General features: G+C 37.7%; 1 protein-coding gene across 3 annotated transcripts in view; it reads left to right on the top strand.

The window, feature by feature from the left end:
* The window catches only part of tmcc1a (transmembrane and coiled-coil domain family 1a), a 43874-nt gene that overhangs the window by 1434 nt on the left and 27588 nt on the right, over positions 1-14852 (top strand). The window contains exons 2-3 of one of the 3 annotated variants that reach the window (XM_058390077.1): positions 4555-4591; positions 8587-8664. In XM_058390077.1, coding sequence (XP_058246060.1) covers positions 4589-4591; positions 8587-8664 — 81 coding nt within the window. In that variant the 5' untranslated portion in view covers positions 4555-4588. Of the gene's footprint in view, positions 1-4554; positions 4592-8586; positions 8665-9659; positions 9905-14852 lie in introns of those variants that run through there. The other 2 variants (XM_058390082.1, XM_058390081.1) reach the window with 2 other exon arrangements.

The following is a 14852-nucleotide window of genomic DNA, read 5'->3' on the forward strand; positions in this document are numbered from 1 at the left end:
CATTATCAGCCTTTACCGTATTAAACATTATTATACCACAGCACTGCTGAATTCTCAAATCTGACTGGTTAGAAAGTACTGGTTAAGGTAATGTGCTGTAACTCAAATCAGAGAAATGCTCTTGATCTAATACACTATTTATAGTTTCTATAGTAGCTGCTCATTCACAGAGATTTGTTTGGAAGATGTTCCTCATAACCTAAATGACAATAACAATAAGAAACATCTGTAAGTAGATGTCAATATAATATTTATCAAAGGATTCATAGCTTACTAAAAGGGCTTTTTGTTTTTTCTGTAATATGACAATGACGTGTCTGAGAGGCTGGTGAATGAACAGCTGTTTATGGCTGCTGTAATGTAAGCGATACCCGGAACTAACTTGCCTTACAGACATTCACGGCATTCAATGTAGCTTTGACTATTTACAAAGCATGTCGTATTTTTCATGAATAAATTACAGGGGTAATCGATGGCACCTTGCTCAATGGGACCTGTTGTTATTGGAAAATAATCAAGTTGACTATCTTCCTTTGGCAGCACATCTTATATAACTGTCCTGTAACTGTTAGCTGCTTATACTTCACCATAATCATATTATATCATATCAAGACCCTAGAAAGCATATTTTTGTACAGTCTTTAGATTTGAGAACAAAGTGCCACCAGAAGATTAAAAAGGGTGGGGAAATAAATGAAAGATTCTGTTTTAACACCAGATCAGTTGTGGTGTTGTTACTGAGAGCAAACTGTGAATGAATCAGTGTCTTAAACTAGAATCTTTGAAAAATGTAGTGGTTCAGGAGTTTTTAGCACACACACACATACACATACACACACACACATACAATAGAAGTGCATTCAGAAAATGTACCAGACGCTACCCTTCTCTAGTGTACGCATCCGCATACTGTATACACACACACGCAGACAATGTGCTGGACCCCTTCCCACAGAGGTATCACCACAGTGTGTCCATTGATGTGAGACAGCTTAGCAGAGACAATGCAACAATGGTACTTCGGGGCTGTGAACATTACTGAATGTCTGCTGCATCACACTGTGCGTGTGTGTGTGTGTGTGTGTGTGTGTGTGAGAGAGAGAGAGAGAGAGAGCATGTGTGTGTGTGTGAGAGAGAGAGAGCACAGTAATTTCCAGAAAGACTTTTTGTTCTCTGGACATGGACTGATTCACCTTTGACAGGGCTTTGTGTATTCCTGTACGAGTTCAGAGACGTGTGTGTGTGTGTGTATGCCATTATTGCAATCAGTGCTTTTGGAGAAGGCATATTGTCAGACAACTTCACCTCACCTTTCACAGTTTGCCCAGTCATCTGGTGCACACTAATGACAGCTCATCCATACAAGCAGAGCTTTACCATGTATATCAGCCATTCAGCAAATGTTAATTATCATAAAGTTTATTAATCATTTTAAATTCAATTAAAATATTTAATAACTCCATGTAGACACCCACTAGGACAGGAATTCACACTGCTCTATGGGACAGTGGCAAATCTAGCCATATATTTAAAACATATATCCAAAATCAACATCACTCTGCAGCAAATAATCATTAAATATAGTCATTAATGTACATAATGTCTATTGTAAGATTCATTACGCAAACTTTAGGAGAAGGGAAGGGGGATTAGTGGAGGGGAAACATGACCTACACCAGAAGTGCATGTGCACTATGGTGACCTTGTGTCTCTCTCAAATGAGCGTTGGCTGAGGCTATGTCATAATTAATGTTGTCCTTCTCCAGCAAAGCTAAGGTCACAAGCCTCTACTGGTATATACACATAAACACACACACACACACACACACACACACACACACACACACACAATGTTCTTTACACCTGCTGTTTTCTCTTTGTGTCAGAAGCAGAGCCAGACCTGTCACTGGTCACCGTCAGTGAGGTGTGTGTCTGTGTGTGTGTGTGTGTTGTAAACACATATACACATACAACATAAAGGCTAGTTAGAAACACAATATTACACAATAATAATTACAAATACATAGATAACATTTTCTTTTACTCTTGGCCTTTCTTTTGTCCTTCTGTTGTGTAGTAAAGGAGAAATGTGAGAATGAGTGCAGTGAAGAGAGACAGAGAGAGAGAGAGAGAGAGAGAGAGACTGTTTAACCAGTCTGTTTGTAGTAATCAATAATGCACACTAATTCAGATGCAATTCAAATTCAGATGCAGTTCACAATAAATATATTGTTTAAACTAGAAGCATACAAAAAATATTTGTAGGTAATCATTATTATCAAACGATCACCGAGTAACTTGGAAGCTATTTCCATGATTCCTAAAGCTATGTTCACACATGCATTGATTTTAGTCAAAACACTATAACGTCGCCAGTGTGCGTTCCTACTGCTGGTTGCCATAGTGATAACGTGTGATAACAGTGCATCATATGAAACGAGATGAAGGAGAAGCAGTGTGTTGGTCTTTGCCACAGATCACAAACGCTTTACTGTCTTCGTTGGTAGATGCTGCATCAATCGCTCCATATTTGCATAAAGTTTTCTCAACACTGGAAATACCCGACATCTAGTCACTGTCATCTGTGTAACCCTCAGTAACATTAAATTAACACATTAACACACAAAATGGTTCAATAACATAATAGCAATAAGAAGGAAAAGGCAAAAAACTTTCTATATGTTTATTAACGATTTATTAATATTGATCCAATCCAGTAAAATGATCAACATCACGGCTTACACTGACCTGCAAGTGCCACTCCAGTGGTATCGATTCGGATTTGACGTACTTTCTGACCCAGTCTAGTGATGTTTTAAATGTATATGCTATACAGCTGCTTCACTAGGGCCAGATCGTGCAGGCAGACACAGGACACAACTTGTCTTAATATATGTGCTTAACATACCTGTATGTTATCAGCAACGTAAAATTTGCCTGCAGAAGCTTGCCGCTGAGAGCTGCCTGTCAAATTGCCTGTCGATCTGTCTGTCTTTGTGAACGTTCCTGTCCACTGGAAAGATTTTGCAATAGAGAGAGAGAGAGAGAGAGAGAGAGAGACCTTAAATAACCACCCTCCTGATCAGTGACTTGCCTACTGAAATACAAGATAATGGTTTAGTTTTGTGGGCTCACATAATTATATTAAACTCCTGGTCGTGAATATATTCTCTTTGAGGATTTGTTTTAAGCTGATGCAGTGTTCTATAACTCATACTCACTCCAGTATATCTTTAAGCATCATTCTAAGATATTATATGCTTTTCTGCTCTGTCTCATATCTTTCTACTCCTGTACAGTATTTGCCCCAAGTTTTAGTCTACATGATAATCTGGTATGGATCTGAATTAGCCTCTTGTTAATTCTAGTTATTGAATTAAATCATTTCAGTGACAGTTGACTTTCTGGAACTTTCTTGGTAACCTCTATGAAATTCTTACTAATTCATGAAACAGATTGTGCGAGGTCTTCTTGATGTAAATGAGGTGTTATAGAGCAACAGTGAAATGTCTTCGATAAAGTGCTCCAAGGAAATAACATCTGTTTGTTGAGGCACAATAAGGTGACCTGTCCTGTCTGTCATCCGCACAGTCCTTCAGTAGCTTTGTGTTACGTCTTTTAACCACTCCATGTCCAGATTAGCACTGAGGTTTTTGCTCTCAGTATGACATCACTACAAAATACATAATCTTGCTTATTATAGACTTACTGTACAAGCCTGAGCATGAGGCAGATGAGAATATCAAACCCTTCATCACTTGACAGCTGTATTAACTTAAAAGTACACTAGTTAGACATGGACATTAAGGCATCACTGAAACAAAAGGCACAACATGGATAAACATAACAGAATAGCTGAAAAAACAAATACAACATTAATAATGACTTGATAAAGACAGATACAAAAGGGCAGGTATAAATATGGTAACACATTAGGAGCAATGGGAAGCAGAACAATAGGAAAGGCGTGGTACAACACACGTGGGGAAACACATGACAACCAAATGACATTAAACAAATGGTAACTAAACACTAGCCAGCGCCCCCTCGAGTGGTCTGTCAGGGAATTGTCCCAGTAGTTCCTGACAACAGAGTTGACATTTTGTAAAAATTTAATCTCTGTAGAATACAGTTTGGAGAAGAAAGGGCTCAGGATTTAGAATCATGTCCGTTTCTAATCATTGTTTTCCGTTTAAATGCTACGTGTTGTGGATACCACTCAAATTAATATTCTATGATTCTTCTGTTAGTGTAGAATGCAGGATTGTAGACAACATTTCTGCAGTGAGGAATACATTTGGTCTGCTAGTGGCACAGATTGAAAAATTCACACTATAACAACCGTACAACTTTCTTTTTTATGAAGTTGCAAGTGAAAAAAATGTTTAAAAGTGTTAAAATGGTTGGAGAAAGTTCTATAATGCATAATTAGTTCAGATGGTCTAATCAGTGTAGATGGTCATACCTGTGGATGATTTGACCAATTGAAAAATTTTATTTTTAATTTTGTTTCTTTCGTTTTTAATCGAATTCTCTCATTCTGTGCCTCTTTAGCTGGTTCTGAGGAAAGATCAGCAGTATTGATCTGATGGTAAGTGTCCGTCCTTCACATTTATTCCGTCTGTACTTGACTTTATTATATAGAACTGATACAGGTTTGGTTTGGAGTGTGCATGGTTATAATAGCACTAACCACTTAACACAGAATTCTAAAAGAAAATGAAAAGCACTGCAGTATTTATTTGTATTTATTTAAGAGAGTTACCTTTTCCTTTACAGAGCATGTATTGAACTGTGGAAATTTCTGCTGCATTACTGAAAAAAATCTTAAAATAGCCAGGATTTATGTAGAACAAAATAATAGTGCTGACCTACATTCAGTTTCTGGCATTTTATTAACTTAACAAGAGCTGATGGTTTAGCTAACTTGCTGATGTTTACTTCCTGTGTGTAATTGTCCTCTGTAGCCTTTTCTGGTAATGTGATAGGATTAAAGGTTTTTTTTTTTTTTTAAGGAAGATTATCATATGGTTTCATTAATGTTTTCAATCTAACAGTTTATAGCCCTGCCCCCTGTTTTATAGTGTATTTTATTTTATTGACTACTCTCCCAATTTATTGATCAGTCTACCACTTTATTGAACAGTCTCCCATTTTATTGATCAGTCTACCACTTTATTGAACAGTCTCCCATTTTATGGATTAGTCTACCACTTTATTGAACAGTCTCACATTTTATCAACCAATCTCCCATTTTATTCATCAGTCTCCCATTTTTATTGGTCAGCCTCTAATTTTATTTGAGTCTCTCTGTTTTTTGAACAGTCTCCCACCTTGCTGACATGTTTATTGAAAAAATGTCCCACTTCTTCATTGACCAATCCCCCACTTTGAATGGACCTCCAATTTCAAGACTAGTCTCCCATGTCATTGACTAGTCTCCCATTTTATTTCCCAGTCTCTGCTATTTCTATAGTCACTTTAATTATATCAGAGTTAAAACCAACACAGTTGTAGCAGTTATTCAGAGTGCCTCCTTTTCAGAGAGCCATATTTAGCAAATGATGTTCAAAAGGTGTTATATATACTATATGATTTGGTAACAGTACCTTAAAAGTTCTCACATGAATATTTATTAGTCATACCTGCAGATATCTTGTATCTTGCTTGCAGTGGATGTACTGCCTTGTTGTTCCCCTGTGACAAACAAGCGTGCTTTTCAGTCTGACATGCATGATGCATGAACTTCGGAGAGCTAATATGGCTCTTAATTGCTAATCTGCATAAGGAGTGTATTTCCTTGCTGTTATGACTGATGCATGTAGTAACCTTGAAGTTTCTGTGTAACAAAGAGAAGCTTGTTTTTTGTTGATCCTAGATATTCAGCAAGCTCTGTTTAAAATCACAATGCTGTTAGGTTAGGATCAGTCTCCCACTTAATTGAACAGCCTCCCACTTTATTGCTCAGCCTTCCATTTTTTTGATCAGTCTCTAACTTTATTGATCAGTCACCCACTTTATTGAACAGTCTCCCATTTTATTGATCAGTCTCCCACTTAATTGAACAGTCTCCCACTTTATTGCTCAGTCTCCCATTTTTTTTGATCAGTCTCTAACTTTATTGATCAGTCACCCACTTTATTGTACAGTCTCCCATTTTATTGAACAGTCTCCCACGTTATTGAACAGTCTCCCATTTTATTGCTCAGTCTCCCATTTTATTGAACAATCTGACAATCTCCCACTTTATTGCTCAGTCTCCCACTTTATTGCTCAGTCTCCCACTTTATTGCTCAGTCTCCCACTTTATTGAACAGTCTCCCATTTTATTGATCAGTCTCCCACTTAATTGAACAGTCTCCCATTTTATTGCTCAGTCTCCCACTTTATTGAACAGTCTCCCATTTTATTGAACAGTCTCCCATTTAAATGATCAGTCTCCCACTTAATTGAACAGTCTCCCATTTTATTGAACAGTCTCCCATTTTATTGATCAGTCTCCCACTTAATTGAACAGTCTCCCATTTTATTGATCAGTCTCCCACTTTATTGAACAGTCTCCCATTTTATTGATCAGTCACCCACTTAATTGATCAGTCTCCCACTTTATTGAACAGTCTCCCATTTTATTGATCAGTCTCCCACTTTTTTGAACAGTCTCCCATTTTATGGATCAGTCTCCCACTTTTTTGAACAGTCTCTACCTGTATTGATCAGTCTCCCACTTTATTGAACAGTCTCCCATTTTATTGATCAGTCTCCCACTTTATTGAACAGTCTCCCATTTTATTGATCAGTCTCCCACTTTATTGAACAGTCTCCCATTTTATTGATCAGTCTCCCACTTTTTTGAACAGTCTCTACCTTTATTGATCAGTCTCCCACTTTATTGAACAGTCTCCCATTTTATGGATCAGTCTCCCACTTTTTTGAACAGTCTCTACCTTTATTGATCAGTCTCCCACTTTATTGAACAGTCTCCCATTTTATTGATCAGTCTCCCACTTTTTTGAACAGTCTCTACCTTTATTGATCAGTCTCCCACTTTACTGAACAGTCTCCCATTTTATTGATCAGTCTCCCACTTTATTGAACAGTCTCCCATTTTATTGATCAGTCTCCCACTTTATTGAACAGTCTCCCATTTTATGGATCAGTCTACCACTTTATTGAAGTCTCCCATTTTATTGATCAGTCTCCCATTTTATTGATCAGTCTACCACTTTATTGAACAGTCTCCCATTTTATTGATCAGTCTACCACTTTATTGAACAGTCTCCCATTTTATGGATCAGTCTACCACTTTATTGAAGTCTCCCATTTTATTGATCAGTCTCCCACTTTTTTGAACAGTCTCCCATTTTATTGATCAGTCTCCCACTTTATTGAACAGTCTCTCATTTTATTGATCAGTCTCCCACTTTTTTGAACAGTCTCCCATTTTATTGATCAGTCTCCCACTTTACTGAACAGTCTCCCATTTTATTGATCAGTCTCCCACTTTATTGAACAGTCTCCCATTTTATTGATCAGTCTACCACTTTATTGAACAGTCTCCCATTTTATGGATCAGTCTACCACTTTATTGAAGTCTCCCATTTTATTGATCAGTCTCCCACTTTATTGAACAGTCTCACATTTTATCAACCAATCTCCCATTTTATTCATCAGTCTCCCATTTTTATTGGTCAGCCTCTAATTTTATTTGAGTCTCTCTGTTTTTTGAACAGTCTCCCACCTTGCTGTCATGTTTATTGAAAAAATGTCCCACTTCTTCATTGACCAATCCCCCACTTTGAATGGACCTCCAATTTCAAGACTAGTCTCCCATGTCATTGACTAGTCTCCCATTTTATTTCCCAGTCTCTGCTATTTCTATAGTCACTTTAATTATATCAGAGTTAAAACCAACACAGTTGTAGCAGTTATTCAGAGTGCCTCCTTTTCAGAGAGCCATATTTAGCAAATGATGTTCAAAAGGTGTTATATATACTATATGATTTGGTAACAGTACCTTAAAAATTCTCACATGAATATTTATTAGTCATACCTGCAGATATCTTGTATCTTGCTTGCAGTGGATGTACTGCCTTGTTGTTCCCCTGTGACAAACAAGCGTGCTTTTCAGTCTGACATGCATGATGCATGAACTTCAGAGAGCTAATATGGCTCTTAATTGCTAATCTGCATAAGGAGTGTATTTCCTTGCTGTTATGACTGATGCATGTAGTAACCTTGAAGTTTCTGTGTAACAAAGAGAAGCTTGTTTTTTGTTGATCCTAGATATTCAGCAAGCTCTGTTTAAAATCACAATGCTGTTAGGTTAGGAGAGCTAGGGCCTGGCTTTGAGATCAATCCTTTTTTTTTTTTAAAACAAATGTTAAAAATGTTAGTCTTCCATATGCCTGACCCCTGAGCTTCTGCTTTCCACCTGCATACTGGTCCTGTGCCCTCTGCAGTCCTAATTTGTGAGCATAGTATAGCCCTACATATCAGCGTAAAGCCTGCCACCAGAATGATCCAGAATGGGCAAAATTACCTGAGACTCTGAGCCACTGTCATGCAACCCATGATGCTGTTTTACAGGATGACATACCCCGTAGTCATGCCCACATGCACATGCCCCCAGGACCAAGTTGGCCATTAACGGAGGAGGAGGAGAAGGTAAATTATAGCCTGGCATTAAAATATTATGGTAATACTCTATGCTGTATTTTGCTCAATATTCAATTACTTCAGTATTAGTTAAGGGTCAGTTAATCAAACTGAAGAAACCCGAAAAAAAAACAAGATTAACAGATGGAATCAAATGTAGTTCCTGTTTGGTTGAAATTGGTTGGTTTTGTAGGATTTGATGTGAAGATATTTAAAAATTCAAGCATGTCACGTGACACAAGAAAAATGTGGCTTGCTTTCTGTTTTGTGTTCCAGTTTAAAAGTGAGTTTTTGTGGGTGTGAAAAGCTGGTTGGAAAAGAGAGAAAAGTAAGGAAGGATAGTTATGAGTTTGTATAGCCACTAGAGGGAGCTTGTTAATCAATTTAATGAATAGGGAGAAGTAGAGAAGTAGACACACACACACACACACACACATACACACACACACACACACGCCATGAAAATACTGCACAATACTTATTATTATTTGTTGCATCCTGCATTTGTGTGTGTGTGTGTGAGAGTGAGAGAGAGAGCAAGCGAGAGAGAGAGAGAGAGAGAAAGAATGAGAGTTCCATGGACAGCGATGATGCAGCTGAAGGTCAATGAGGTCATTTAATCAGTTGCCACAGAAACCTAGAGACGTTTAAATGTCTCCGGAATACACACACGTAGCCTTTTCTTCCTATGTTATGTCTGTGTATGTTTGTGCATCTATGACTTATCAGTTATCATTTATCGAGGAAACCGCACCCGTTTTACTCTATTATTCCCCCTAAAAAATGTCCCCTCCCCTTTTCTCTTCTCTCTGTCTGTCTCGCTCTTTCTCTCTGGGGAAGAAACACACTTGCAATGCCTCCCCCTCTCCATCCGTCTCACCCCCTAGCAACATCGCTCAACTTACAGTCAGGAAGCATGAGACAGCCTTGGTGTGTGTGTGTGTGTGTGTGTGTAAAAGAGGGAGGGAGAATTCAAACTAGACACGAGTAGTGAGTAGGATAGCAGAGTGCATCTCTCTCTCTCTTTCTCTCTCTCTCTCTCTCCCCCTTCCTTATTTCTTGCTCGGTCTGTAGTCTTCTGTAGACTCAGCAATATGCAGTAGCAGAGATGCGCACATCTGGATCAGGCTACAAGGTCTGCTAAGAGAGAGAAAGAGTGTGTGTGTGTGTGTGTGTGTGTGTATACGAGACCACTCTGTGCTCGGACAGTATGGTGCAGCGCTTCAGCCTTCGTAGACAGTTCTCAAAGGTAGGACCTTTTCAGCTTCCTGTGTTTGTGTGCACGTGTGTGTGTGTGTCGGTGTGGGTGTGAAAGAGAGAATGCTTTCATGAAGAGTCTACAAAGAATCAAAAGTGCAGAAGTCTGCAGATTTAGTCTTATTTCAAGGGCATGATAGTCATGTGGGTGAATCTCAGCTTCTGTTGTTATGGCTATAGTAGTTACTTTATTGTTTAAGTTACTTACACTTTAGGAAGTAAAAGAAAAACATGCCACTCGTGTGAATGTGTTTTCAGCTTAATTTCAATTGCTTTTAAACAAGCATTTATAAGGTGAGCTTAAATATACCTTGGAAAACACAGAAAAAGAAAACATAACTCAGCATAAATGCATCTTGTTGAGCTCCATCAGCTGTATGTGTAAATCAGTGGCAATGTCAGAAATGACACTCCAAAATGAATAAGTGTATTAAAATATATATATATATATATATATATATATATATATATATATATATATATATATATATATATGTAGAAATAGAGAATGCTGCTAAAATACTGAACGTTTTTTTTCTGGCTAAACTGTCGTCTTTCCTAAATTGCAGAATGCTTTGAGTTTGCAGTGTAAAGTGTGGCCATGAAAATCTCTAATTCAAACACACTGCTAATTATTAGATAATATCACATAATGTTACACGCCTGCTCAATAGTATTTGCGTAAAACCATATTCGTAAAACTAATGATCAAAAATAAGGATGTGGGTGAAATTACATTGTTCTCTGGTTGTGTGTGTGTGTGTGTGTGTGTTTAACATGTAAGACTTGAAAGCTTTTTGCTAACTTAATGGTCACTGTGTGTTTTTTTTGGGGCGTGTCTGTGTGTTTGTGTGTATGTGTGTGTGTACTCGTTCATACAAAGCAATATAAGAGTTACTGATTACTTCTTTAAATTTTAAATTATATCACGGTGAACCTGACCTGAAAGAGAAAGAGGCAGGGAGAGACAGAGAGAGACAAAAAGAGAGAGAGGCAGAGAGAGAGAGAGGAGAGGCATACAGAGACAGAGTGGTAGAGAGAGGCAGAGAGAGATAGAGGCAGAGAGAGACAGAGCGAGAGAGAGCCAGAACAAGAGAAAGAGTGCCAGAAAGAGAGAGAGACAGAGAGAGAGAGCAGTAACAGTGGACTTTTCTGCACTAATCTGAGAAAGCATTTGATTACCGTGTCTAATCTATGAGCTTGTGCTCACTGCCTAGCCATATTTGTGTTTCTCCTTGTGTGTGTGTGCGACATTTGTCAGTAGGGCACTAAAAACTCTTGTGTAAACACTGTTTAAATGCTGTGAACTTCGTCATCCAACTGCTCTCCCCTGACCATATGTGGTTAGTTATGTACTATTATCTGCTGGCATTTATTCATGAGACGCTTTTATTAAATGACTTACAGTTGAGATAGGATACGATGAGCAGCCGATGGTTCAGGATCACTAACTCAGATCCTTAATTACAGCCGTGCTGGATTATAATTACCGATGGACTGAATTATTGATAGAAGTGAACACGGTGCTGTAGGCAGGATTTCATTTCACGAAGAGGAGGGGAAAAAATGTAAATGAAATCCTCACATGAGCTGTACATTTCAGTTCGAAAGGGCACCTTGCTCCAGCTTTAGTAGAGGTTTTGATATTCACATTGTATTTATTTAAAAATAAATTACCGTTAAAACATTTCCGCTATGATCCTAACGTTAATAGGAAGGAAGTTTTACCTTTCTACTGAGAATCTGACATCATATCTTATAAAACCAGATCTACTTTTCTTGTTCTATTCGTGTAGCCTGTTGACTCGATTCCCGTAAGCTCAGAGTGTAGCTATTTAGTAGCTTTCGAACAGAAAATGGGAAAAATACATGATCCTGACTGGATAATCTGGTTCATCACCATAAAAACTGACAACCAGATAATAATGGGATTGAAAAAATCTCTCTGGAATTCCGAAATAAACTCATGCAGTAGAACTTTTAGTCCAAATAATACACAATTAAAGGGAAATTATTCATAATCACACTCTCTGGTGTCACAAAGTTGGTTCCTTTCAAGGTTTCTTCCTCATGTTGTCTCTAGGGATAAAGTTATATATCCTGAATGTACATATTTCTGTAAAGTGCATTGTTAAAAGTGCTAAACAACTAAAATTGGATTAATTCGACTAGAACTTGCAAGTTGTTTAGCTACAACTACAGCAAGTTATTTATGGTCCTGTGTTGATTCATGAATTTCTGTGAATTGTGTATTTCCTGTTTTAAAGTTATAGATAACATCTTTTGGCTTACCGATGCAGACAGGTTCTGATAAATAATAAAAATCGCATGAGCGAGAGTGTGGTTATACTGATTTGTCATGTTTTATACAATAGTTCTATAAACAAGAAATAAATACTGAGTAAGTTATATTTTAAACCAAAATGTTCAGAAATAGATCCTGAAGAAGCTACGCTCACTAGATAGCTAGCTCACAACGTTCTGTACATTCCTGTTAAGGGTGCGTCCGGTGAAAGCGGGTGTTCCTTCTTAATCTGACAAGCATTCCTATTTTAAGTCAAAAGTATCCATTTGCCATGTCTAAGAACACAGTAAAAACATCCCGGTGCTGGTACAGTACATTTGGATCACACGCCAATCCTCCAATCAAATTAGTCGACCAGAACTAACTGGTTGTTTAATTAATTATAAAATATACTGCATTATTTTTCATTTAACATATCATGTTATTTTTGTGGACACGTCAAATATCCAAATATATAATATTCTCATTCTTGATACTACAAAGAAAGTTGAAAGTGCTTGGTGACCAGTGTTGAAAAAAAAGCATATCATGTATTTAATTTGGTTTACTGTTTGGTTAAGTAATCATGATTAAACGTAGCGGCACCAGTGTGTGTTGCTAGCAAGAGATGGTCACTGTAGGAGCTAACAATCTTTAAAAGGCCTAGTTTTATATTTTCGATACTGTGTGACTGAAAGTGAACTAACATCAAGAGATGAGACTAAAGGTCTCATGTAAGACTAATAGTATTTCAAGCCAGAAATTATGATAAAAATAACACAACAGTACATTTCTATGCCTATTGACTATATGCTCTGAATTTTTTTTGTGTATAAGTCTGTATTGTGTTTGCAAAATCAAGGTTATAGTACTATTTGATAGATACTAAAATTTATACTAATACCATAACCTTAGTCAATTACCTTGCTTATGTTACAGTTAAGTTACTTATTACTGATTACTTAACTTGTATGTTAATAATTACAGAAGAGTCTTCAGTCTGTAGAGAAAATTGAACACTGCTACTTTGTTTGGGGAGAAAAAGGCACAGTCAAAGCTGGTTAATAATTAAATAGAACTGCTCAATAAATCCATTAATGTACATTCAACATCTCTTGACTTAGAGATGGACTAAAGATGGACATTGTTTAACTCCGCTGTCTGTATTCTAATATCAAACATGCATCTTGACAAAGGGATCAATCATGTAGAGAGGGTTGTGTTTTAATTGTATCAGTTATGAAGGTGAGGTTGGACCTGACCAGGATCTGAGATGAATTGTTTCAACTAAGGTGATGCAGCAAGCACTGTGAAGATAGTGCTCTAGTGAATCCACCCAGTTGTAGTTCAATGGGGTCCGGATATCTGTCCTGGAAAGAGTCGATGTGAGTGCAGGTTATCATTCCAACCAAACAGAAGCTTTTATAATAACTTGCACTCTTCTTGGAAGACTATCTACTAGATTTTGGAGAATGGCTGTATGGATTTGTGTGAGGTCAGGAGCTGATGTCGGGTGAGGAGGTTTGGGGTGAGGTCGACGTTCCAGTTCATTCCAGTGTTGTTCAGTGGGGTTGAGGTCAGGGCTCTGCAGGACACAAGTTATTCCACTTCAAATTTAGCAAACCAGGACTTCATGAGGGGCATTGTCATGCTGGAACGGGTTTGAGTCTTTTAGTTTCAGTGAAGAGAAATTTTAATGCTACATAATACAAAGACATTTTAAACAATTTGGGGTAAAGTAGAACCACATAGGCAATTAAATTAGTGAATGGAATTAGTTGTTTGCTTGATATTTAAGGAACTAATTCTGAAGGAACCTTCTGAAAATGAGTAATGTAGTGAACCAATTGCCCAAGAAATCTACCAAATAGTGGTCACTTTTGAAACATCAAGATAGATCTGATCTGTGCAACGAAAAACAAAAATGAATGCGACAAAGAAGCTTGTAATGTGAATGTATCTTCATACTTCAGGTAACCAGTCATTGTGATAATATCAGCTTAAGTTGGTGCTGAATCCGTGCTTTGAACTAAAATCCCACCATAAACACCTCTTTATTATGCTAATCCATTTTCTTTGAACATATCCTTCAAGCTTTGCCTTGGTCATACTTACTTACAGGAGCACCTTCATGTTAAGCCTAACTCAGTTCTCCTCTCTTTGTCTTGCTGTCTCGCTAAAATCTGTTTGTCACCACTCTGATGTCAGTCCTAAAGTATTTATGGGGCATTTCACCCCTCCTTACTGCCAGGGGGGTGAGAAACACCTGGATAGCTTCTCATGTCTGTGTAAAGACATGCTGAGACCTTCAGCACCGTCAGAAAGTCACCATATGACTTATGGATTTTTTTAATATCAATACTGCTGTCTTGCGGTCATTGTTCTCTTTCCTCTTTTCTCACCACATACAAGTCAGACCTCATGTGCGCCTCGGAATTATCTGTGGGATAGCTTGTGATTACAGTCAGGACTATGAGGAAAAACCTTTCATAAAATATTTCCTGCTCTGTGGCTACTAGCTTGTATTGGGTTCTGTCATATGGCTAGCTGTGTTATTTTTTTACGTTCTCTTCAAATTAGCTAGGAATCCGTTCTGTTGCCGTGCTTTTTGGCATCGCTTCTAATTTGTGTAGAATTACCTTTCTGCCAATAATTG

Source organism: Hemibagrus wyckioides, linkage group LG05, assembly GCF_019097595.1.
Source record: "Hemibagrus wyckioides isolate EC202008001 linkage group LG05, SWU_Hwy_1.0, whole genome shotgun sequence".
In the NCBI taxonomy this organism is placed as follows: Eukaryota; Metazoa; Chordata; class Actinopteri; order Siluriformes; family Bagridae; genus Hemibagrus; species Hemibagrus wyckioides.